The sequence below is a fragment of the Sceloporus undulatus genome, chromosome 4, assembly GCF_019175285.1.
Source record: "Sceloporus undulatus isolate JIND9_A2432 ecotype Alabama chromosome 4, SceUnd_v1.1, whole genome shotgun sequence".
Lineage (NCBI taxonomy): Eukaryota > Metazoa > Chordata > Lepidosauria > Squamata > Phrynosomatidae > Sceloporus > Sceloporus undulatus.
This window is the reverse complement of record NC_056525.1, coordinates 88,072,690-88,099,902: the sequence shown is the minus strand read 5'-3', so window position 1 is coordinate 88,099,902 and position 27,213 is coordinate 88,072,690. Positions and strand designations below refer to the sequence as shown.

Here is a 27,213-nt window from a genome sequence, read left to right as displayed (position 1 = left end):
TACTATTGAATAGGAGAGTGTCAACCAAGCGCTCACCACTGTGAGACTGAAAGTCAAAAATGTCTGTAACAACCCAGTTCTAGGTTTTGCTTCAGTGGTCAAATATTAGACTGCCTTAGGGGTAGCTTGCCCCCTTGTTTCAATCTGTTATTGTTTAAGATGTCTCAAAACTCTTCTGGCTTTGTTGCAACAAACTGACACAGCTTTCTGGAAAGAGGCAGATTGCAGGAATGAGCTTAGCTGGACAACCCTTATTACGCTTAATCTGAATGTGATACCACTTCAGCTATGGCAATGCATTCCTCTGGTGGGGATGTGACAAGCAAAGACAGAGATAGGACTAGGCTGCTCTTATGTTTCAGGAAAAACTTCAGACTCAGCTGGCGTACAGCTGAATATACTGCTAATGTAGCTTTGATGCTATGAATACCTTGCTATTATCACCAATTATCAGGACTGTTTTTAAAATGCATACATGCCTCCCAGCAACTGGCCACATGATTAGCAAAAAATAATTCCACCTCTGCTCTCCAACTGAATAATGTGTCTGTAATTTTATTCTGAAAACTATGCAGGACACTAAGCAAAGTTTCACTGTAGTGTGATCCTGTGCATTGATTCAGTTGTTGGATTTCAAGTTTATGTTAGGATAATTTATTTAGAGCACAATAAGATTTTAGGGCTGTAATTCTACATCTTTTTGCCTGGAAGGAAGTCCAACTGAACTCTATGGGACTTTCTTCTGAGTAAACAGGTACAGAATTGAACTGTAAAAATATTCCTTTTTTCAGATATGAATTTCTAACATTCTTTATAGCATAACCAATTACCATGTGCCGTAAATCAAATTGCTACAAGAAGAAATATAATTTTGCTCCAACAATTCATTTTGTTTTATACTTTTTTGGAGAAAGTTTTTAAAAGAATGAAATTTTTTATGCATGCTCCCAAGTGGGGAAAAATTAATATTTAAACTATAATTATAATGTAGAGACCTCAAATATTATAAGAATCCAAATTCATGATACTTTTCTGGTTATTTTCTAAGTAGACATATGCTTCTTGCAAGACTGCCTTTCACAAATTAACTACATAGTATTTTTATTTTTCTAAAACAATCTGAAAATCTATGTCCAACCAATTATTCACCAAAGATATCAAGTGCTTTGTTTCAAATCACCCATAAAAACACTGATGAAAACCAATTAGACTACTAAAAGTCATCAAACACTTCAAAGAGAGGATGTGAATGAGGGTAGTGCTCTGGTACTATGAATCCTAAAACTGAATGTAAAAATGACACACAATGCAAAAGCAGGATTGTTGAAGGATTAAAGTCATGCAGCAATAGAATGGAGGGCTCCTGGCCTATCTGATCACAAGCAATCTTACCAATACATATTTACACCAAAAATATTGAAATCTCATTGCTTTTGACTTCAAATATAGAACTTCTCCTTCCCAAGATTGTTCCCAGGCAATGAAACCATCAGTACAATATCCAGTCACAGAGAAGCAAATGTTTGCCTGCTCTCTGTCTCAGGCAAGCACTTGAAACAGCAACTCCCTCATAGACTGCAAGGAGCACCATGGTTCAAGTTCAAATCCATTGGTGCGCTTTGCTGAGGCCTCACCTCTGGGTCCTGTAATGACAGGTCGATGATGCTGTGTGAATGCCGTTCCAAGGGAGGAGGTCTGCGAAGGCGAGGGACTGCTGAAACCAGACTTCTCTGACTTCTTTAATGTAGTTGGCGATGGCATTCCTGGCAAGAATGATTGATAAGTGCAATTTAATAATGCTAGGTCATGGAAAAACAGCCTATGCATTGTGAAAGTGGGTGCAAAAGCAGATAGATAAACTTAAAGGACAAATTAAATTGCATAGAACAGCAAGCTTGAAAGCTCACTTTTATTTATGATTTTCTTTGGGGGCAAAGGGTTGGCCATCACTGGTGTAAAAAAAATCTATTACAATGCAGCCAACTTTTAAAATTTCTGAGAAGGACTCACTGAAATGTTATTAGTTGTCAATCTTATTAAGCTCTGTATTTTACATTCTAATGACCTACAACAGATGCAGGATTTTCTTTTAAAAAAGAAGGATATTTAAAAATTTGTTCTTGAACCTCCCACTCTCTGTAGTTTATGTCTAACAGAACGAACCGAGTTCTGAAGTCCCAGAGGGTGGACAAGAAGAAATCTTTCCTGAGATTTCTGCATCTGTCAATTGTCTCTGAGTGAGAATGAGGAACAGCACACAAAAATGCAGATGGAGGTGGCTGGAAAGTTCTGGGATATGCAAAAAGTTGAACAAATTGTTTTTGGGAACTAGGTGGGTGGACTGAATAAATGTCTTGAAGTGTTCCAGATGTTTCTGCAGTAATAAATGTTTCCCTGAATTGGGTTTTATATCAATGTATATCCCTCCTTTTAATTCTTTGCTCTTACTTGTTATTTTTTAAAATAATATTAACACAGATTTCAGTTGAGGACTAGAGAGTAAGTAGATCCTAGAATCTTTTGTAAACTGAAGGAAGCCTTCTTTTGTTAAATTGAACAATCTGGGTCTAGCCCATGGTGTATTTTTTTAAAAAAAATTCATAGTTTAGACAATGGCACAAATCTGGATATCTCCATACACATTATAAGGTTCAATGAAGTTTAGGATAGAAATGAGCAGGCTGGGACAGAGACAAAGTCACCATTGTCAAGACAAAGCCAGTGGACCACTGACTTCATGTGTTAAGGGGAACTATCAGTACTGACTAGACAGCCTTCTTTTCTGAGTCAGGCTATTTAAAAAGCTACCTGAACCCAACAAAGTTTCTGAATAGAAATACTGTCTAAAATTTTGCACTATACCAATGTAATTCTTTTTTTAAATTTTTTTGGGAAATAAGTATCCTAAGTATACTTAGGATTTCATTTTAGATGTGGTCATATGAATGAAATAAAATTCAATGTCTTCAGTTTGAAATCAGATGACATGGATAGCCATGAGATTGCAACGGATTATATTGTAAATGGTGATTATCTGGTGTGGAATAATGGCTTCAATCTTATGTATATGTACCACAGTGTGACTTGCCTATGAGAAAATATGCATAGTCTTGCTCAGGGGAGTGAGGAAGGGGAGATATAAGAACTGGCCTGCTTTGTTGTGATTGGGTGTTTGCCCGGCCACTGAAATCTGACTCTACCTTTTGATGCTGTATTGCAGCACACAGACCTATGAATTTTTCGCTCTTTTTCTGGTTCAGGTTCTCATTTTGAGCATGTACAGGTAGAGACAGATTATAGAAATGTATGTATCTTAGTTTTATTAAGTCTTAATATAAAGAAAACTATTAAAGAGATACTCAAAATGTCAGCGCTGAGCTGATGAAGGATGGATAAGGTATTATTTAACAAATTGCTCTAGCACTGTTCTATATGTATAATTTATGTCTGTTTTTTGTGTGTAAAGAGGTCTCAGATTCAGCATTTCTCCACAATATGAGTCTTCTAATTGTAGCTTGTTTTAGAGGGCTCTTGTATGAAATAATGAGAAAATATATGTAAATAACTACAGAAATCTTAAGAAACAAGCACAAATATTGATCATTAATTTGTTACTTGTACTATTGAATTCTAAGAAGTTTAAACATGACATTTCCTGAATTTTGCCACAGAGTGTTATCAAAATAATTTGAAGAAGGATCTCAAATATATATATACACACAAACACACACACGTGTGTGTATTAATGGCCAAATAAAAATTTAGAGCCCCAACACATTTAAGGAGCTTCGGAGTAGATAGACATATGTTTTCACTGTTAATGGATAATTTGTTGGAGACAGATAAACTTTACAAGAATTTTATTTAAATTTTATTTACATTTATTTATTTACATCCTAAATGACAGAGCTTTATAATTGTGTGTGTGTGTGTGTATACACGCACATATACAAATTTGCAACTGTCACTTGTGCAGTAACTAAAAAGAAGTGTATGAATCCATTAGATCAAAATCCACTTCATTCTAAAGAATTTGAAGATTGAGTTCCCTTAAATATGTTTGTGGGATTTTAACTAAATTAAAACTGCACATTTCTAGAAGTATATTTAGGGTCAAGCAACAGTATTAGGAGTATTCTGTCCTCTTATTAAACTTGAGCTAAAATGGTGGGGACTTAATTCTTCTAGACAGCAGTGCTATTAGCAGTAACAACAGTAATAAGAAATATACTTTGTCCTTTAAGAGGGAAAAGATATGGTGGACAGATTAGACAGTGCAAAGCAAATAGCATCATTCACATTTTATGGTGCATTAGCATGGTGCTCTAAGCAACAAAACTGAAACATTCTCTGAATGGGTTAATAAAAAGAGGAATACAACCCGCATGCAAGAATGAAAAATTCTAAGCAGCAGCCAAAATAAAATATATGTAGTTTTTCTAAAATCATTAGCTGGATGATATTGTCTTTAATACTACAAAGCCAGTCAGTATTGCTAGGTATTTTTAGAAGAACTACCACACAGTTTTAAAACTGAAATTCTAATTTAGTACCACATGTTTTGTTAATGTTCTTGATACATCCTACATATTTCTCAGCATATTCTCGTTCATTATTCATATTGGCAATTTGTAACTGCACCTGATTTGCTATCCCTAAACTACATCAAATCATGCAACCATTGATGTCGAGGACAAATAATGCAGTGGCAACTACTGGACACAGAAGTCACAAAAAAGGATTAGCATTTTGAGTATTTGGCTGACAATCAGGCTATTTGAAAATCTGGCACTTTCAAAATGCTGCCACAGCACAAGCGCAATTACCCAAGCTGGTAGGATGCTTGGAAAATCAAATCTAAATAACTAATAAACCATGCTGCATGGCTGTCCATGAAGCACGGTATTAAGTTAACCCCTTAGGGACCCTAGTCCTGATGTAGGGAAATACTTTGTCTCCTTTTCCTGGTTAACAGAAGCAACTCTGTGATCCAAACAGAGTTTGGCTTCTAAGAGACATCTAAAATCTGAATGGGATGGGGAAAAAAGCCCAAGGCAACTATTGCTGAATTTTAAGGACTGTCAAATATTCTAAATACTGCTTCCATTCCACTCCTCTATATATTGGGGGGAGAGGGGAGGGTTACTTGGGACATGTTCAGAACAAACCATATAGACCTGCTATGTTGCTTTTGCCCTACAACAGATGCAGACCTTGGGGTGGCTTCTGTAGATTTAGAATCTTAAGTATACCTTGTTTCTACTCATACTGTTCTCTCTCATTCATCATAGAGAACAGAAGCAAATTAATAATCCTTAGGCTCAGTGTTTATTAACATAAATGATTTAAGGACATAAAACTATTTTGTCTTCCCGCTTTAAATGTTTGGGCTTCACAGGATTAATGTTCAAGAGCATATACTGCAGATGGGAAGTTTAGTTATATATAAATATACTCTCATAATCCCTTTACAGGCCCAATCAGAGTAACTGAAGGCCAGAGGTTAGAAATATTTTAGTGATAGGTATTATTGTTCTATAGGCTATTCCCAACTAATAATCTAGAATACCGTGTGTATATACCCTAATCAAAGAGGTGTATCTTAGACTTGTGCCATTCCCTCAGCTATTCACTGTTGGTCTGCAGCAACTCCCCAGAAAGAAAAGAACCACTATATCAAATGGGGACAAATATGATGTCCTTGGTACACTGGGGAAAAAATTGCAGGCCCTCAACATAATGCTTGAGAAGCATTGCCTTTGTCTTATAATTCTTTTTTTAAAGGTCTGCTAATGGAGTGTTGTGATATGTATAAGCTACATTATGGCTTTAAAAATATTCACAGGAAGGTAATTCAGTGAAACAGAATACATTTGGAAGAACCACAATGAGACTCCCATGCATTTTCATCTAGTTCCAGAGCATATGCAGGTCCACATGTGAACAAAGGATGCCTTTGTGAAGTGAACTCTATAGTCTATGCTTGTAGTACTAGGGTGGAAAGCATGCAGTTCTCCCAAATGATGCTGGAAAATGTCCCATCAGCCCTAGCTGGCACAGTCAATGGGGAGGAATTCTTGGAGCTACAGTCTAATAACATCTGGAGGGCTGCATTATTCCCACCACAGCTGCAGTACTTTAAAAAACAATACATACAAATAGTATAACATTTTAAGCCACTTTGACAAGAAAAGAAAAGGGGAGGGGGACTCCAGATGTTCATCTACCTAGAATTAGGGATGCAAAGAATACTTGCAAATGTTATTGCCTTTGACCAGAAAAGGTGCCTTGATACATCAAGACATCCCACTGAACTGATGGCCTGCCATCATGATATTTCTTTATGCTTTTTGGTGCGTGTGTGTGTGAAGATATCATATACACAAATTTTTGTTATTTTCTTTTTAAAAATCTGTACAGACAAGATTTGGGAGACAAATCCCATAATGAAAAGAAAATGCACAAAAGCTCTCAAATGTTTATCCAACACTGAGGAAAAGACAAAAAACTTTTTTTTTGTTCTTGCATAAAAGAATGAAATAAGCGAATATTTATATCCTTTTTGCAGTGGAGCAGAAATGCTGGATGTCAAAACTGCGTTCAGGAAAGGAAGAGGTACTAGGGATCATGCGCTGGATAATGGAGAGCATTAAAGAATGTCTGGAAAAAAACAGCCTGTGCATTATAAATTAAGCAAAGCCTTTGATTGTGTAGATCAGGAAAAACTATGGATTGCTCTTAAGGAAATGGGTGTTTCACATTTGATTGTCTTGATCAATCAGCTCAGGACAAGAGGTTACCATCAGGACAGAATACAGAGAAATGCAATGGTATCCAGTTAGCAAGGGAATCAGACAAGATCTTTTTGTGGGTTTTTGGGTTATGTGGCCATGTTCTAGAAAATTTTCTTCCTGATGTTTCGCCAGCATCTGTGGCTGGCATCTTCAGAGAATGCTTTGCCTGGAAAAAGTTGGGTGTATATATACTGTGTGAGCCTGGGAATGCAGGAGTGATTTGTATGTGTATGTTCAGTGCTGATGGCCGGCCTCAGGCTGGGAGGCTAATGCAAAAGAGGATTAATGTCTGCTAATTGGTGATCAATTATCTGCTGGGAAAGCCCCTGACTCTGAATGGTTTCCCATTTGCATTTGCTGAGTCCTTATTTTGCTATTCCTCAGGACTGGTAGCCAAATTTTGTTCACTTTAAGGGTTTCTTCTTTCCTGTTGAAATTATCCAGATGTTTGTGGATTTCAATGGCTTCCCTGTGCATCCTGACATGGTAGTGGTTTGCATGGTCCAGAATTTCAGTGTTTTCAAACAGTATTTTATGCCCAGGATGGTTTGTGGCATGTTCTGCTGCTGCTGATTTTTCTGGCTGGCCCAGTCTGCAGTGTCTCTCGTGTTCCTTGATTCTTGTTTGCACGCTGCATTTGGTGGTCCCTGTGTAGACTTGTCCGCAGCTGCATGGTATGCAGTAAACTCCTGCGGCTGTGAGCGGGTCTCTCTGGTCCTTGGCTGAGCGAAGCATTTGCTGGATTTTCTTTGTCGGTTTGTAAACCATTTGCAGGTTATGCTTCCTCACCACTTTGCCTATTCTGTCTGTGACTCCTCTGATGTATGGTAAAAATACCTTCCCTTTTGGTGGCTGCTTGTCTTCATTTCTCTGGGTTTTCCTGGGCCTGGCAGCCCTTCTGATGTCTGAGCTGGAATAACTATTAGCTTGTAGAGCCCGGTCCAAGTGCTTCAGTTCATCTTCCAATAAGTGGGGTTCGCAGATGTGTTTTGCTCGGTCTACCAGTGCTTTGATTCTGCTTCTTTTTTGTCCTGGGTGATGGTTGGAGTTCTTGTTAGGTATCACTCTGTATATGTGGGTTTTCTGTATACTGTGTGACCCAAACGTTGGTTCGGTTTGCGGATGACTAGGACATCCAAGAATGGCAGTGTTCCTTCCTTTTCTTTTTCCATAGTGAATTGGATGTTGGGGTGGATATTGTTCAGATGGTTCAGGAACACAGCCAGATCTTTTTCTTCATGGCTCCAAATGGTGAAAGTGTTATCCATGTATCGGAAGCAAGTTGTGGGCTTTTTTGGTGCTGTTTCCAGGGCTTGCTTTTCAAAGTGTTCCATGTAAACGTTTGCTATCACAGGGCTTAGAGGGCTTCCCATCGCTACCCCATCTCTCTGTTCGTAGAATCCATTGTCCCACTGAATCAGGCAAGGCTGCATTTTATCATCCTGTCTATTTAACTTGCATGTTGAATGTATCATTCTTAAAACAGTATTAGTCTGGGGAAGGAAGTGTGAACACTGGGAGGAAGGAACATCAACAATCTGATATGCAGATGACACCATACTACAAGCACAAAATAGTGAAGACTTGGAAAGATTACTGAAGAAAGTGAAGATTAGGACATGGAAGGGCAGCTATGAAGGTACTCGATAAAATTCTGAAGTGTAAAGATATATAATTGAATATTAAAGTTGGGATTGTCCATGGTATCATATTTCCAGTTTCTATGTATGGTTGTGAAAGCTTGACAGTGAAGAAAATTGAAATGTAGAAAATCGACTCATTTGAATTGTGGTGCTGGAGAAGAGTTCTATGGTTGCAATGGACTGCTAAAAAGACAAGTAAATTGGTCCCCTAGAGCAAATCAAGTCTAAACTCTCTCTCATAAGTGAACATGATTAAATTGAGACTATTATACGTTGGACATATCATGAGAATACATAACTCACTAGAAAAGACAACAATGATTGGTAAGGTAGAAGCCAGTAGGATAAGAGGAAAACTACATTCCAAATTGAGAGACTCAATCAAGGAAATCACAGCACTGCATCTGCAAGAGCTCTATTTGCAGTTAATAGAGAAATCCAGGCAGTAGTGATCTTGAAAACTGTGCACAAATCAATTTTATCTTATAATAAATGTGGGCATCCTCCTGCAATTAAAACTAACTGAATGGTCATGTGTTCATTATTTTCTCAAATATAAAGCTATCCTGTACCTTCCAAATAATGCATCAAATCAATCTGCTCAATATACAAACACAAATACAAATGGAATCTTCAGTCTTTGGATGCCCCAGGTCAGTGGAATCATGGTACAGATGGTCTCCCAGGAAGGCATCCCAAAACGCTGCCATTCACAAAGCTCCAAACCAAATTAATGTTTGTTTGGTAACTTCAGATTCATCATCTTCTATGGATCAATGGAGCAGTGTATTGGTTTAGAATCCTGGAGTTTGTAGTCTGCTATTTAAGAAAATCACTAGTCAAGAAATATCTTTTCTACTGCATAGGCAAAACCACTTAGCATTAGTACTTGCCAATGAAGCTGTATCACTTCTCTCCATAGTATTTGTCTGCCCACTTGATAATATTTAATATAATGCCACAAACTGAAGAACAGATTTTTAAGTGTAAATTATCCACAGCTATCCTGGAAACCAACAGTAATAGTGTTTCTTTCTAGGTGTAAATGTAGGAGGGAAACAACCAAATTTCATTCCTTTTACTCTTGTGTAATCCTAGGTAGCTCTCAGTCTAGACTTACATCACAAACCCAGTATCCATTTCTTATCTTCCTGTTACAACGCAGTTCCATGTTTGTCCTATGAATGAAAGTTAGTGATGGCTAATGTCAACATAAATATGAACACAGCACTGATTGGTATGTCTTTCAACAGGAGGAATGCACTCAAAGGAAAATAGGATGGTAAATCATTGTAAGGAATATGCTTTTAAATAATTCATAAGAAAACATATTTGCACCAGAAAAAATAAATAAATACAGTTGAAAGAGAAAGGAAGAGAATATTTTTTAGAAACATGGTAGCTTGCCAAAGTAAAGCTGTTTTAATTATTGCTTTGGCAAGATATCTCAGTTATCAGATGGGCCTTAATACCCTCTGTTGGTGTGTAATGCAGCTGCAGTTCTTTCTAACACATATGTAATATAAAGTTGGGGTGGAGAGTTGTTTTGAATTATGCATACAGTCCTATTTTTGGCTTCATTCTTAGGCTCTTAGAATATCATTATCACTATTATCTACCAAGTTACGATTATAAAAATTAAAAAAATGCCCATTTTGCAATGCAAATCAACAATATCATTATAGAGTATACTGCACCATTTCCAGTGCAATCCTATGCTTGCTTCCTCAGAGGTAAAATTAACTGTATTCAACAAGACTTATTTCCTGGTTAGTGTGCATAGAATTATAGCCATGCTGATTTATTCGGCAGCAAGAATGCTGAATAAACTTTTATTTCTCAATATTTCCTCTATCTGTCCAGGCTCTTACACTGGTTAACAACTATCATCACACCCAACTGAGTTCAATAAAAAAGAAGTTGCAGGAACAGAAGCATAATAATTCTTCTAAAAATGATTGTGAATCATTTGAACACATACAATGCACATATGTTATGAATATCTGATACTTCAAGAAAAACAAATATTGGATTTTTTTCGTAGACTATTTAGGACATTTCCTCGGTTCCTTGCAAATGAAATTGGTAGATATTAGTAGCTCTATTTTGGAACTGCCACAGACCTGTGCAAGGCTTCTGAGCATTCTTATTAGCTCCTCTCTACTGTGGTCCCTGTGTATTGCTGAATGGCATGGAAAGTCTTTCATTCATCAAAGGCTGGGGTTCTTTCAATTTAAAACTATCTTGCTGCCTTTTTATTGAACATACAAGTTTGGCTTAACATCATTTTCTTTTACACATCATGCATCCCACATGTATTTTTATTTTTTAACAGTGTTTGATTTCTTAAGATGCTGGAGTACTTTAAAACCCTATGTCATTATACATGAGTGCTCCTTTTCTTGACATGCTTTAGTCTTAAATTTCCGGGTATCTCACAAAGCTATTTTTGCAACTGATATTGTACTCGGCTGGGTAGATTAGATGCAGCAGCAGGAACAAATCATAGCTATTCAGAATACACTGTTTTATGGAGGCTTTGCAGATGGGGAAAATCATGACAAGCAAAAGATACAATCATAAATTCAAATACCATTTACAAAACTGTTACTTATTATTGCAACTCAGGCACAAAACTTTTTGCAAGTCAATGATCAAAGACAGATTTGCACTATCTTCACACGAAGCAAATGGATCATAAATTGCATGTGAATGAAGGAATGGTGAACATGATTCTGTTGCCTGTTATTTCAAACATTTACCTTTATAGATTGAAAATTATCACTGCAATTTTTATTACACACACACACACACACTAATACAGACTGATAAAACAAGCAAATCTTAAGGTTATTTGGGCCTACAACATTTGTTACAGCAACATTTTAAACACACTCTCAGTATAAAAAGAATAAGTACTCTATAAATCTTTTTGGAATTATTTCTCATGAGGAGCTATTCGTTATATGTTTTGATTAATAAATGGATTATACTTCAACATACATCATAATTGTTCAAAACTAATCTAATTGGCACAAAATTAATGTCAATTTCATGTGGTATGGATTACCTATACTTAGGAATTCTTAGGAACAGAAACAGAGGAACCAGAAGAAAGAGCAAATTATTGTTCCAGCCCATGAACCAACCAAGGTGGCTGAGTTCTTTTTGTATCTCCATCAAATTTAGTTATGTTATTACGAGTTTCTAGTTATGTTTCAGTGCAATACCTCTGTTTTTACACCCCATCAAATAGGGGTTTGAACCAAGGATATGACTTAAGAGGTCTCAAACAGCTGTTCCATTGCACCACATGGCCCAAAACATTTGCTGCCTGAGACAGAAAAGAAAATGGCACCCCATCTTCCAAAAGCAAGGTGCATCGTACCCAAAGTATTTTGGTAGCTTAGGATGAAGTAACTGCCTTTTCCTCTCCCTAATAATAATAATAATAATAATAATAATAGCATTTTTCATTATCCTGCAAATCAGCTGCCTGAGGCATCTGCCTCACTGAATCTAGTGATAGGGCTGATCCTGCTTTGCCCATACTCTCCTTAGCCACTTCTTGGATCTGTAACTCCTTCACTGAAACAATGCTATATTGCTGGATTTTCTGGGAACCAAAAGATTCAAGACTATAGGCTATGCAGCCATGTTCTATAAGAGTTTATTCCTGACGTTCCACCAGCATCTGTGGCTGGCAAAAAGATGCCAGCCACAGATGCTGGTGAAACATCAGGAATAAACTCTTATAGAACATGGCCACATAGCCTGAAAACCCCACAAAAAACTATGGATGTCGGCCATGAAAGCCTTCGAATTCAATACTATATTTGTTGGGATATAGAGTCACAAGGAAAATGTACAATGTGGGTTTTAATAGTAACCAGGCATAAAAGGGTTACTGTGAGCCATAATGATTAGGCATTTAAACAGGCAGTGACATAAAAAGATAGTCAACAAGTGCTGTAAAGTACTGTAGGATGCTACACTCTGAAAAGTCCCTCAGGAGGGTAGCTGGATCCTTTGTGGCACCAAAGGGAGAGGCAAAGCCTAGTAGCCTCACGGAGCCCTTGCTAGAGTAGTGAGGAGCATTTTACTCAGAGTGGCTTGCTACTAGTGTGCCTGGTGTCGATGTACATAGTATTGTACACAGTGGAACTTCTTCTAAGAATAAAAGCCTCTTCTGAGAGAGGTTTACAGTGTCTCTTTGCTCACTGAGAAAGGGAGAGGTGTTTCTCCAGCTCACAAGTTGCTGACTACAGTCACGAAGGTGGTAAATCTGGTGCCAAATGTTGACGTGTTGCCTCATGCACTGTGCAACATCAGAAGTGTTTTAACAATATTACCATCCTCTCTGACATTAAAGCTTATGTCATTTTCTGAAGTAGACACTCAAATCTGTTGTAAAGAAAGCCCAACAGGAAACTACCAGATCCTTTAGCTATTTTCTCATCTGTTATCCTCTCCTTTTCTCCTTTTCTTTCCATCTACCTTAGAAATCACTGTATTCTTTCTGACTGGAATTAGGCAATATTGTCTGCTCTGCTTTTTCTGTAACTTTCTTTTATTTTTGTGGGGCAATGGATCTTTGCAGTCACCTTCCTTCACTGAAGGAATGTTGTTCGGTGTCCTCTAGTATTTTATTTTAGGGTGCTGGCATTATGTGATTGTGTGGAGAAAGGTTATTTTTCAAGAGGTAGCAGGGTTATGGTACAATGTAACAATCTGTGAAAATGTATTTACAGTCCCACTCAAGTTGAGAATGTAGCTTTGGAAATGGCATGTGATGGAAAGACCTAAAATTACAGGTTACAAAAAGCTGTTTAAGTACATACTGTATACTACACTATACATATCATGCAAAATTTTTGTCAGTATCTCATTGGTTTTGTGTGTCATTACACAGAAAGGAGGGGGAAAGCCAAGTATCTTTCATAGCTTTTTACTGTAAACATTCTGGGAATCACAATAAATGTCCAAATGATCATTTTTAACCTACATATCTTTGGATTTTTATGCAGAAGTGTTCAAAAATGTACTAACATAACAAAGCTGAGAAGCTCCATACATCTCTCTTACTGTTGAGTGGTCCATGAAAAAGCAGACACCTGAAGAGGAGAATTTAAAGCAGAATGTGACCACCATTTTGAAGACCCAACAAAACTTGTAAAGCAAATGACTTTTTCATACAGCTGCAATGATTTGATATAGACTAACAAAAAAGGCCGAAATCAAACATCAGATCTCTGGTCTCTTTACAGTTAAGCCAACTGCAGTTATGTATTAGAACCATGGCATGAGGTAAAAGAATTTCAATGTTTCCCCCTACATCATCTTCCAGATGAAAAAAAAAACACCATCCTCTTAGGTTGCTAGCAGTTTTCATCAGGAAAATGACAGTAAACCTTCCTCTTCCAGCACTATATTTTTGATCTCAATTGTCACAGATCTTCATTGTTTTGCCTAGTTGGGCTGTAAGAAAAAAATTTCTTCTAATCATCCTGGTATTTATAAAGCCTGTGCCAGTTCTAGAAATGGGGAGCCCAGATCATAATGTTCTAGCAATAGGGAGGCCAGAAGTGAAAGTTTAAATAGGTTAGTCTTCTAGACCTCCACCCACAACTAGTGTATCCTTTTTGACAAATTTCAATATTTTCAGTTGTGAAAGAAATCCATTCTCTTACTTCTAATAAGCTTTCTTTCATCTGAGGGGTCTGGTGTATGAAACATAGTGGTTTTGCAGGGTATTGTAGGCTATAGATAGATTTTAGATATTTGGAAAATTAAAATAATTAATCTGAACATGCATGCCCACAGGGTCTCCTCAGCATCTACGCCAAGTTTCAGGTATCTAGATTTGTTGGCGCTATGGCAGATACAGACAGATATTTCTTCATTATTATAGAAATGGTTTTAAAATGCCTTGAAGCATTGAAAATTTGCCTATTAAGAAGGCTTAATGCATGGTTGCTTCATTGTGTATTAGTGTCTGGTGGCAAGGACTTTTGTACCTTGAGCTTCCTTTCACACCTTGTGCTTCCAATGCTCAGGTAGTTTCAAAAGCACTTGCTCTTATCCATTTCCATGACTGCCATGGTTTTGCATCTGTATAATTTGCTCTTCCTGCTTGCACTCTCACTACTTCAGGCCTCAAAAAGTTACTTTTAACAAATAAACAGGTACTATCATAGTTCTAAGCAGATCGTATGGATACAGGTGAACTTTAAAAAAATAATTAAAGGCGGGGTACAGGCTGCCAAAAAGAGGTGGCCAGGAGCCGCCTCTCTTTTCCGCATAGCCGTGTGGCAGCAACCAAATTGTGCGAAAAATAAAGGAGCGCTGAAAAGTGGCTCCTTTTAGCACTGTCACAAACTGCTTGCAGCGGCACGAGCAAGTCGCTGCTGTGCGCGCTCATCTGGATGGCGCACAGCAGTGACATCATTGCTATGCATGCTGTGTATACAGCGCTGCGCAACAATGACATCCTGGTGATGTCCTAGGGTTGAGGGGCATCTGGAAATGGCGCCCCGAGGCAACCCTAGCATGTCGCCAGGACGTGCTAAAGGGCCCATCTGTCCAGGGCCAAAGTAATTCTTTACTTTCCAATTTCTCAAAAGTTACAAATATGGTTCTGAGCCTCCAAAGTAGTTAGTTAGTTATATTATGTTTAAATCTTTAAAAGCAACTCTTTATTTTTTATTTTTTCAAAAGTATCTAAAACTGTCTGAATGCCACAAACCATATTATCCTGTCATTCATCTCACTATCATCACAGAAGCCAAGAACAGCGTGTGGCAGTAGCATCCGGTACAGCATAAGCCAGCAATTGGTCCATGTAATATGTAATATTCCTTCTTCACCATTTAGGAAGACATCACTTGAGCCATCACTAGTTAGTTACTTCCAGGTTATCTATAGTTTTGGATCTGACCCACAATGGACTTTATTGACTATATCAGCATTGTTGGGAGGACATACTATATGATTCCCTGCTTCTGCTTCAGCTCGTCTGTGCTTGATCCATTTTATCCACTTTGCTCATATGGATTTTTATTGACTCCAGTGCCTCTCTTGAACAATGTTATTCAAACCTCTGGTACTTTGACTTATTTTTCTTTTTTCATAGCACTTTAGCAGTTCTTTTACAGCACATAAGTGTGTACATTGATGAACCATTTCAGTCCCCCTGTATCTTGCACACTCTGCATACTTTGCCTGTTGCATGTCCCCCTAGAGGCCAACTTCAGCAAAGGGATCCAGCCAGGGTATATAATATTGTGACAAAGGAATGGTAGTATTGCTTAAAAGTGGCTGAAATAATTCAATAAAAGTGATATTGTTACACTGGAATAAAATAAAAAGAAACCATGCATTGTTCTAAGACCTGGCCGGTTTCTTGTACAATGATGATGCTATATTGATTTTAGGGAAAGCTTAAACATGCAACTGTATGTCACAGCTGATCCCAACAATTTTATTTAAAGCAAAAATTAGAAGGTGATCAAAATGTTTTATAGAGGAGAACAAGAATATAATGTTTAAGCCTCTTAAAATTGCCTGAACTGTGAAATCAAGTAATGAACACTAGAAAAGGTTCTGTCAGGTGGAATCAAAGCTTAGGCAAGTCAGCAGTTTCACCTAAACTCTTATTACAGTGAGGCATTTGATTTTTCATCTCTGCATTCCATTCTGCCCAGCAAATAAACCAACCTGACCTCTACCTGTTCTGTGATGAAGTCTGCATGCCATCTTTTAACTCAAGTCTTTCTTTTCGAAACCTTCTAAACCATTGTAAGGGAGATGTCAAACTAGTTGAGACTTTAATTGTGTGGTTTTAGAATGTGAAAATCTGCTTGATCTTACATTTCCTTTACAAAATGCAGCTGCTGGGGGGGGGGGGGGCTGATATGGAACACGCATTGTAGCAACAGGGCAGGAGGGATTAACCCTCCCTGTTACCACACTTCCAACTGAAATGTACAACTATTTGTGGCTGTTGGCGCAAGGTTTTAAAATTATGACTTGCATTCAAGGTAGCCCTTCAGTAAGTAGTTCTCCAAGGGTGTACCAGGGGGGTGGGGGCAAATAAAGGCATTATCTCAAAATAAGAATTCTACTCCCCTCAATAAAAAAAATCATTCCCCAAAATTCTAGCAAGATACAACAAAGCCCAAAATTTAAAATGCAGTAATACATTTATTGGGCCAACTCCAATGCATAAAATACATCACACAATTTCTAACATTGCAGCAATTTAAAATTTCGGTTGACGTTAAGGCATCCAAAGAAAAGGGGCAGGCAAAATTACCAAGGGAATGCAACTATAACAAATGTAAAAGTTCTAAGTGTGCATGGTTTTCAAAGTCTAACTCTCTGTGATTCCAGAAATCTGGGGAATGAAGTAAAATTTCATAGGGGGCAAAATTCTTATTTAATAGCTGCATATAAGAATTTGTAGATACATTCTTGTAGCCCTTTCAGATCCAATGTATTGCCTCCTTCTGTGGTGTTCTAAAGGGTCCTCCAATACTGTGGAACACATTTGCAAAACGTGGAGGCAAAGAAGTCTACACAGCATGGTGGAAATTGTCCAAACTAATGTCTCCACTCTTCCATGAGCATGTTTCTCAGCTTGAGGGAGAGAGACTTTTACATTGGGAAATTGCTCCAAGAAGAAAGAGTTCCCCCTCTTCCCCCTCCATGGCCCTAACTCCATTTTTTAAAGAGGCATGGTCCCATTTGTATCTACTAGCATAAAAATGAGGATGCAATACAGTACATGCTATATTGCATTTAATTCTGCATATGTATCAATACATCCCATGAAACATAGCCAAATTTAGTTGATTTCTTTAAAACAACAACAACACAACAGCTGTAACACCATATAGCCAAATATTAAAGCAAAAAATATGAAAATCACGAATTCTTTTCACAAAGCAACTGATGAACTTCATCAGGCAAACCCATAAAACTGTAGCTGTCAATTACTTCAAGTATGATATCGTCACAAAAGAAGTGTAAGAAGCTTTCTAACATAAAGGCATATCAGGGAAAGCTCTTTTCTGTAAAGTTGGACTTTTCCTACTGATTAATGCTACATTAAACAAAAGAGACAGTGTCTGCTTAATTACGTTAAATACTTATCTTCAGGGGATTAGCAGGGTGTTTCTGCTCAATGTCATTCTTCCTGACAACCTAATGATAGATCTGTTTACTTAAGAGAGCAATTAGTATTTTTAAAAACTGTTTTCTTAACTGCTTCCATATCATGAAAATATTTGATTAACACACTCTAGCTTATCTTATAGTGGGAACAGCACATTCCGCATATTTCTGCTCTTTCTTCAAAGAAGTTTGACTGCAGCTTGCAGTTATCTTCCAGCAACCTCACATTCCACCTTAATAAAGGCCAAGAAATAGATGCTATAACAGAACAGTATTTCAACATTTATTGCTCACCTCCACAAAACTATGAACTGAAAGGTAAAAGGTAAAGAACTGCAAACAGAAAACCAGAAGAAATTAAAGAAGGAATTCTGACTGTTCTAAGGAGATTATCACATGGGATGGATCCCAGGCAGAAATTGAATTTAAACTGGAAAAAACCCCACAAAAGTGGGTAGATTTTCAGATGACATCAGGGGTTAACCTGAACAGAAAGTGGACAAAACCTGCTCCTTTTTAAAAATAAAAAAACGTTTATTTATATCCCGCCTCTCTGTCCATGACAATTGAGGCAGCTTACAGATTAAAAGTACATACAAATCCCAGCAGTTCCCACCCTCCCTTAAAACATCAAGTTAAACAATTAACTATTAAAAACATACATTAAAAATAAACCAATGAGTAGGGCTACAGCATATTCAAGCAACTATTCAGTTGGTTGGTGGCCGGGTAAGCTATTCAGGAAAGGCCTGCTGGAAGAGATCCATTTGACAGCCCTTTTAAAGCTGTCTAAGGTGGTAATATGATGGATCTCCTCTGGCAGGCCATTCCATAATCTGGGAGCAATTGAAGAAAAGGTCCTCTGGGTGGTTGCAGTCAGGCGAGTTTTTATTGGCTGCAGCAGATTCCTCCCAGAGGTGGACTGTATGGAAGGAGGCGGTCCTGAAGATAGGTTGGAACCAAGCCAAAATCCCAAAAGTGAAAGGAGTGAGCTTTGTTGACTTTCTGTTCAGGTTAATGCCACGTTATTGCTTATTAAGTGTGACATTTCTGAAAATCAACCTACTTTTGTGGGGGTTTTTTTCTGGATTTTTAAATCCCATTTCTGCACGGGATCCATTCCGTGTGACAAACTCCTAATTGTCAAATGACAAAAGGATGTCTGCATCCATCAGTCAATAAAAGAAGTCTCCAAACTTTCAAACCACATCTCTCCACTCCCCAGGCATAGAATCAAGAACAGAGAAACATAAAAACATCCATCTATAAAAGGATGGATATGGTTTTAAAGGAGACATGGTCTTGCTCATAATTTTGCTTGGTTCAAAGTTAGAGAATGCTAACATGCCTGCTAGTGATGCTCCTGGTCTTTGGTGTGTTTGTTAACATTCTAAAATGCATACCGTACACTGATTATTTCACTTTTGTATTGTGGGGCATGATATATTAATAAGATGTTATATTAATAAGGTATTGTTTAATTTTCATATTTCTGATTGTTAGCTGTCTTGATCATAGAATCATAAAATCTTTAGAGTTGAAAAAGTCCAACTCTCTGCCATGCAGGAACACACAACTAAAGCACTTCTGAAGGATGCCCGACCAACCTCTATTTAAAGACCCCCAAAGATGGAGAGTCTATTACCATCAAGGAAAACTACTCCACTTTCAAACTGTTCTTACAGTTAAAAAAGTTGTTCCTAATGTTTAAGTAGAATCCCTTTTCTTGCCATTTGAGCCCACTGGGTTCATGTTTCTGGAACTGGAGAAAACAACCTTACATCCCTTCAGATTTTTAAAAATAGCTATACTGTCACCTCTCAGAGTCTGCAGGCTCAAGATGATGCGGTAAAATGTTTCAACACACATACAAATATCATAAGCAACTGCCAAAACATCTTCTGATGAAACATAAATTTAGACATAGGAGATATGCATTGTCCTAACTTTATAATAATGTGATCTTACACATGGAAACAACAGCAAGTTGATTTGTATAGCCAAATCATTGGTGTGTTTCCCTCCTGCCTCATGTTGTTTTAGTGCCAATTCAGAGCGAATTTTATTTACCAACAAAAAATTACTAACATCTTTAAAACCTGAAAACTCAGTAACAAATGGCACGCGTATGTGGGAGAGAATATTGACTGTTAACCTGAACTTTGGGAATGTAGCAAAGGACAAGCAAGAAACTATTTCAGGCATTAGATAAATTCGTCTTCAGGAATTTACTATCTTAATATAAGGAGGTACTTAAATACAGCTCTGCCCATAAGATTTTCAAATGGTTTTCAAGGGTAGCTGCATTGCAGCATTCTAGTGTGGAGCCCACAAGGGCAGCGGTGACTGTGACACAAAACTGCATCAGCAAAAAGGGTCATAGGCATTCAGCTAAATTTGTACTTACACAGTGGAGGTTTAGACACCAACAATAACTTTTCCTGTCTCTTTCATATTCTGAGTTTGAATAGGTTACAGAACTGGCATCCCTTTGGCCCAGCCATAAAGGCTGCTGTAGGTTAAAATGTTTATGAAAAGAGGACACCTCAGTGTTATGTTCCATGGAGAGAATTTTGAAATGTGAAAGGTGGCAATAGAACTCAAAAGTGTCAAGAACAATTAGAATCGGAAAGGAAAGTATAGTATATGCCAGGTAACACACATACATACAGATTTTAAAAAGGCAAAACAAGCATGCAAGAATTCACACAACCAGATATACTGTGTGCACATGTCAAGAAACTGAATAATCAAGTTACATAAAACATTAGTAACACTGATTATAAATTGCCTCATAAAAACGTTTTCAAAAATGTCTTGTATTTCATCAAAGCAGTGTAAATGTTTTTGCGAATGGTCACAAAACAAATATAGTGGGGGGAGTTTTAACCATTGTCCTATCATCCCTCCACTGTTGTTGTTGTCATTGTTGTATGCCTTTAAGTCCTTTCCTATTCATGGCAATCCAAAGGTGAATCTATCACAGGTTTCTTGGCAAGATTTGTTCAGAGGGAGTTTGCCTTTATCTTCGTCTGTGTGACTTGCCCAAGGTCTCCCAGTGCGTTCCATGGCGGAGTGGGATTCAAATACTGCTGTAGTTCAATGCTGAAACCACTACACAATGCTGACTCTGTTCTTCCACTAATAGAATCATTTTCTTTTTCTACTGTGTTGAGACCATCGAAACTGTACATTTAATTCCCTCCCCCTTATTTCTGTTTTCTGCTGTTCCATTATCCTGAAATCCAGATTATTAATGATTCCTCCCTTACCAAGTCCCTTCCTTCCCTGCAAGGATATTTTTACAGCATACTATATCTGTAGCACTTTCCCAGTTGCCAGCTTTGGCTTCCAATTTTTTCTAGAAGTCAACCTCATTTAGCATTTAGCAACACGTAAACTAACAAAACAATGGTAAAAATACTATCAAAATTAAATTTTGGCAACCCCCTGTGCACTATATATGGAAATCATTTGGCTTTCCAGATGTTGTTAGATTACAGGTTCCACCATTTCTCACCACTGGCTATACTGTCCAAGGGTGCTGGAACTTGCAATCTAACAACATCTGGATGCCACATGATTTCCACCCCTGTTATACTCCAGAGAAGTTCTAAAACTGTTAGTGCTGAAGATAATCCTTTGGCTTTCCTGCATGCATGCAAAGGTGAGGCCTGGAAGATTAAAATGCAGGCATGAGAGACCTGTTCCAGGCTGAGAACCACATTCAATTTTAGAAATGTTCCTGGGGCCAAAGCCTACAGGGAGGGACAAGACATACCAACATACGTTGGCTTAAGGTTCTTAGTGCAAGAACATAGGCAGATAGCTTTAGAAGAGGCATTTCTATTTACTAAAATATGGGGGGGGGAGATCTTTACAAAAGCTAGGAAATCCTCAAGTGGTGGGTTCATATGGCGTGGTGTATGGCCTTCTGGGAGATTCCCAGAGGACTGGCTTGGGACTCTAAGAGGGCCTGAAATTCTCTATCCCTGACAGAAATTAAGTTTTTGCAGCACTTACCTAAGAAGCTACTTCAACCTTCACTCCAAGGAGTTTGGGCAGGCTATGGTATTGTATGGTAGGAAGAAGCTAATGTTAGCTTATGGACTAAGCAGCAAGGGCCACTCCCTTTGCTCAGATCACTCAGTAGACAAAAGGGAACCACTGCATAAACTTTATCTACATGACTTGAAATTGTCAGGGAGGATACATGCTATAAAAGAAACCCCCACACTATTAGGATAGTACTGGGAGAACCCACAGACTGAGGAAAACCTATGAAGGTATTTTATATTGGCCAAGCAGGAAAAGATACAATTCTCTGAAATTCTGCCCATCTATAACCTGAATGGCTGTAAATTAAGAATGCCAATGAAACAGATTATTGTCACAGACAACGGTCACCAGCTGTTCCATAAATTGCTGAAGAAAGAGACACATATTGATCCAATGGTGACTTTCTGCCATTGTGTCTATGCCTATTAGTGCAAATGAAGGCCATTTAATTATTTTACTTAATGGCTACAATGGAAAACTTTTGACTGTGTTCTAAGGACTATTGACCTGCTACATTTTGGGTAGTATCATATTCATTAATAGATTTTTTTTGTTGGCTAAAGCTAAATGGACATTACAAAAGTTTTGTTGTACAAAATTTAACAATATATAAAAGGAAGTACATAGTTACACTGCACCTTAATAGTGACCCTATCATTTCTAAGTAAAGCCAGTCTAACTAATACTTTTCGCATCTCCCACCAGAACACAAAAGCAAACAGAAGAAGCTATCACAAGGCAGAATATGCCTTTTAAATCTGGAATATGTGGTGCATAAGAAATTCATGCAAACAAGAATGGAGCTTGGAAAGCTCTAACCACCTGCTACAAATCTTCTAACTTATTACTGCTGAATTCGCAAAATTTGTTACTGTTGCCATTTCAAGCAGAACTAATCAGAGTTACTTTTTGGACTATGCTTCCCAAAATCTCCCAGCCAGCCTGAGGGATTTGTGGAGTTATAGTCTAAAAATGTCTTTTACAAACACTATTTCCAAGGTCCCTGCTATCGTTACAATTGAATGTAACTGTTTTCTTATTATTCTGTTAACTATATTATCTTCTATTTATTAACGACTAACTGATTAACTACTTTATTAAAAACAGTAATACCAGAATGCTATAAGCTGCTGGACTGTGGTTTAAGTACATTAATAGTGAGGATTCACCTCCCTGTTAACCATAAATGAAAGTTAAATGCACATGCAGCTGCACTGCAAAAGGAGTGAAGTTATACCTCAAGGTATTACAATTGTAATGTAAGTTATTTACACCTTAGATATTAAACAAGAATTAACTAAAAGTAAGCACAATAGTTTCTTCCAAACTTTGGATACCAACAGCATGATTCTCTATGCTGAAAAATACCATGGATTAAGTAACAGCAAAAATTGGTTGCATCTGCACTGCAGAAATAATGCAGTTTGACACCACTTTAACTGTCATGGATTAATTCTATGGAATTTTTTTGATGTGTGGTATTATGAGACATCAGACTGTTCTGGTGTCACAACAAATTACAATTCCTAGAATTTCATACACTGAGCCATGGCAGTTAAGTGGTGTCAATCTAGATTATTTCTGCAGTGCGGATGCAGCCATAACTGCAGTCTCTCGCAAATCCATCTATGTCCAAAATGCAAGTAAATCCCTTACTCTACAGAGCATGGTTTGGCAAGCTCTGGAGGTATTTCTCTATGTCCAGGATGATTCAGGGGATATGCCAATACTTCCATGTGAAACATCAAGTGGCCAGAAGGAATTCCAGTTCAAATAAACAAACCTCCAGCTTGGTAAATGGCACAACCAAATGGTGGATGGTATTTCAGCTAGAACTAGGTATAGGGGGCTGTGGAGGAGTAATATTCACTTTTGTGCCATTTTTGGGGGGAGGAAATTTAGGGTGGGGATAGGATAGCCAAAAAGGAAACTCTCTTTGGGGGGCTACACATTTCATATGAATCCCACTTTTGATGTAGAGATACTTGCCATATTTTATGCAGATGTTATATTAACATTTTCAATTTTTCTCTCCTGTTTGCCTGATGAAGAAGCCAGTATGACTTGGAAAGCTTGCAACATGTAACTGTGCATTTTGGCTGGTCCAAGAAAGATATTATTGTTTGGATGTTATTGGATTTGCTATATGGCCAACACGGTTAACCTAGATGCTTTATGGATTTCAAGATACCACATTTTAGCTGTCACAGGGGAACCCTAAAGAGAGAGCCAGTGCACGGGGTAAAGCACTTTTTTCTAATATTGAGACTGATTGGCTTGCTTTGCCTCTACACCACCTAAAGTTTTCCTGATGCAAAACATTAAGACTTCATGAGAAATTCAGTGTTTTCTACTTACATAGGAGCCAGTGGCTTCACAAAGGAAGGGGACATGATGGATTCCAAGGAAACATCATCTTTGAATTGCAAATAGACATTATATTTCCTTGACTTTGAAAATCTTCCAGTGACCGCATGGCCAAACGAGGAGGTGCCAGCCTGCAGATAGCCCTCCCTGAACTAAGATCAGAAACAGATAATGCAGGCCTATGACTAACATCTTCATTTTTCCTCCTGTTTGCCTGATGTAGAAGCCAGTGTGACTTTGAAACCTTGCAGCATGTAATTATGCATTTTGGCTGGCCCAATAAAGGTATCATTATTTGGAGGTTATTGAATTTGCCATATTTTAATATGAGTATGTTGTTTTCTTGCCATGCTATAGAGGTTACCAGGCCCTGACTTCTAAAGCAGGGATGGACAACCTCCAGCTACTGTTGACCTCCAGTTCCCATAATTCTCAGACTATTCAGTAACTGGAAGGCCCCATGTTTCTCAGCCCTATTTTAAAGGACTATGAACCTGTGCAGACCAGCACTTTGAGTTGGCCTCGGAGCAGAGTCGAGGCATAGCATCTACATGATGCACCCCCAGGCTCTGCCCCCAGGGCACTGTGATGCTGCATGCCACACCACATGGCACATGGCATCATGGTGCTCCTCTGGTGCTGTGTACACATGACACAGCACCATGGCTACCATATGCTCTCCAGGACACAAAAAAGAGCTGCTTTTTATGATTCCTTTTCACGCCATGGAAAGGCCAGATCCAGACGGCAGTGGCTGGAAAAGGGGCGGCTGTTTGCACAGCCCCTATGTGATCAGGTACAATCTTAGCTCTATGCTCACCACACACAAAAAGAGAATAACTGACTGTCGTCAAATTAGGATTCCTTTATTCCACCCAACTGGGGGCTCAGATGACTTGAGAAGAACAGAGTTTTGGAACAATTATTATATTATATTGTTGTACACTGCTTTGATTGTTGTACACAGCTTTGATCACCGGAAAAGCGGTATATAAATAAAGATTGTTGTTGTTGTTGTTGTTGTTATTATTATTATTATTATTATTTTCTTATATACTGCTTTTCTTCCAGCATAGGGATTCAAGGCCAGCTGTGATAACCTCTTTCCAAATAGTCAAAAAATACAGAATATTCCCCATATGTAATATTACTAGTAATGGTTTTAACAGACTCTTAACAATAGCAAACAGGCAAGTGTGGAGGTGGCTCTCTCTCCGAATTAAGGGTAGTGTATGTGCACATGACCTTCTGTAAGTTGGTGGAGCACTCCAACATTATGACTGTTTCTACTTATGACATGACTTCTCTATACACTTTCCACCAATAAAATAATAGTAATAAAACTCTTATCTTTATCCCGCTTCTCCATAATAAAACAATCAACGCGGCTAACAACAAGTTAAAACATCCATATACAATATTATATCTCAACACCCCCCCTTAAAAAGAATTAAACAATCCAGTTAAAATTAAAATATTAAAATATCTATTAATAGTGAACATAACATGAACAGTGTGGCACATGGAGTGAGGGGGCAATCATTCTATGGCCAAGTGGTTTTTATTTAGGAAAGGCCTGCTGGAAGAGATCCATCTTGACAGCTTTTTTAAAGCTAAACTGGTAATTTGACAGATCTCATCTGGAAGTTTGTTCCATAGTCTGGGAGCAATTGCAGAAAAGGCCCTCTAGGAGGTAGCAGTCAATCTGGTCTTTAAAGGCTGCAATAAATTCACCTGCTTTGTCATATGAAGTGATGGATCTAGGAGCACCCCCAGACTGTGAACACAGTCCTTTGAGGAGAGTGTGACCCCATCTAGGACTGGAGGTTGCAACTTGATACCTGGTGTGGGCTCCCCAACTGTAAGTACCTCTATTTTGTCTGGATTCAACCTGTTTGTTTTTCCTCATCCAGTCCATTATCACCTCAAGACACTGATTATGGCTAGTTTAAAAATCTGATTATTCTGATCACAAAAATCAAAGATCTTATTGTGACAAACCGCATAGAGAAAATATAAGCTGGGGAGTTGCTGTTTCAACATGCTGTGTACTTTTATTGTTGCTTGATACCTACTTCTTTAAATTAAAAAAGAAGAAAAAGGTTTGTGCTGTCCTCATGACATACCCAATAGCAGTGGCATGTTTTAAGGGAAAGTTTAGATAAGAAGCCAATCACTTGAGAGTGTAAAAAAAAGGGAACTGCAATGTACTAACACAGTCATCCTCTTTTATATAGCAACAGCTGAGGCTAATGCATTGTGATCCCAAGGTCCCATGGGCTTCCTCTTGAAAAGGTACTAGAAGTTTAGCAACAACAAAATCTCCACACTGCCAGTGCCAATGAACAAGAAAGTGACTCATTCTTATTTGTTAATAATTTTTCTGAATGTATTGCAAGATCACCTCTGATTCTGATTTTTATCAAGTCAGGGTGAGCAAATGTGGTATTTCAGTTGCTGTACTACTGTCCTGGTTCACCAAACACCCACACAGGCTGGCTGGGAGGGAACCTCCAACTGATAATGCAGGCAGAGGCAGCTAATCACAAGCAGACAGAAAGCATCCTTGCCTGTGAGAGTCTGTTAAGAGAAAAGCAATGGCCAAGCAGTCTGAGTCCAGGGAGGCAACTGTAATCAAGATCAACACGGTCCAAGGGTCAAGAAAATCCAAAATAGGAAATGCAAGAGTCAGGGTACAGGTAACAGAAATGCTGACCAAGAAACAGATGAGTTCCTTCTAGCAACTCCTTAAAGCAAACTCAGCTTGTCAATAGTCTGACACCAGCTGGTTCTGATCAGAGCTACCTTAGCCTGGCTGAGCATCTTAACCCTATCTTTTGTTGGCTCCTTTTGTTCCTCCTCCTTGATTGAGGATTTAAGACCCCATCTGTGTCTTCTGTCTCATCAGCAGGTGAGTCTTGTCTGAAGCTCTTCAGCAGGGAGGGCTGGCTGCCCTGCAACAGGGAGCAGTGCAGTCTGTTCTATATCTGGAAGACCTGCGCCCCTTTTTCAGCCTCTTGATCGGACTCTTCTTCCAGGTCCCAATCCTGCAGCTCATGGCCCATGACAACTACAACTGTCATTAGTTGTATCCAGCATAGCCAATAGTGAGGGACTATAGGGATTACAGTCCAACACCATCTGCCCACCCATGGTTGTGGCAATCTAGAGCTACT

At 38.3% G+C, this 27,213-nt stretch overlaps 1 protein-coding gene across 8 annotated transcripts in view; it reads right to left on the bottom strand.

Moving 5' to 3' along the window:
* Positions 1 to 27,213, bottom strand: part of NFIA (nuclear factor I A) — a 599,011-nt gene that overhangs the window by 98,588 nt on the left and 473,210 nt on the right. For 4 of the 8 annotated variants that reach the window (XM_042463280.1, XM_042463279.1, XM_042463285.1 and 1 more), the window contains exon 7: positions 1,635 to 1,763. The exons of the other annotated variants lie outside the window; for them this stretch is intronic. In XM_042463280.1, the coding sequence (XP_042319214.1) occupies positions 1,635 to 1,763 (129 nt within the window). The remainder of the gene's footprint in view (positions 1 to 1,634; positions 1,764 to 27,213) is intronic. 8 annotated transcript variants of the gene reach the window in all.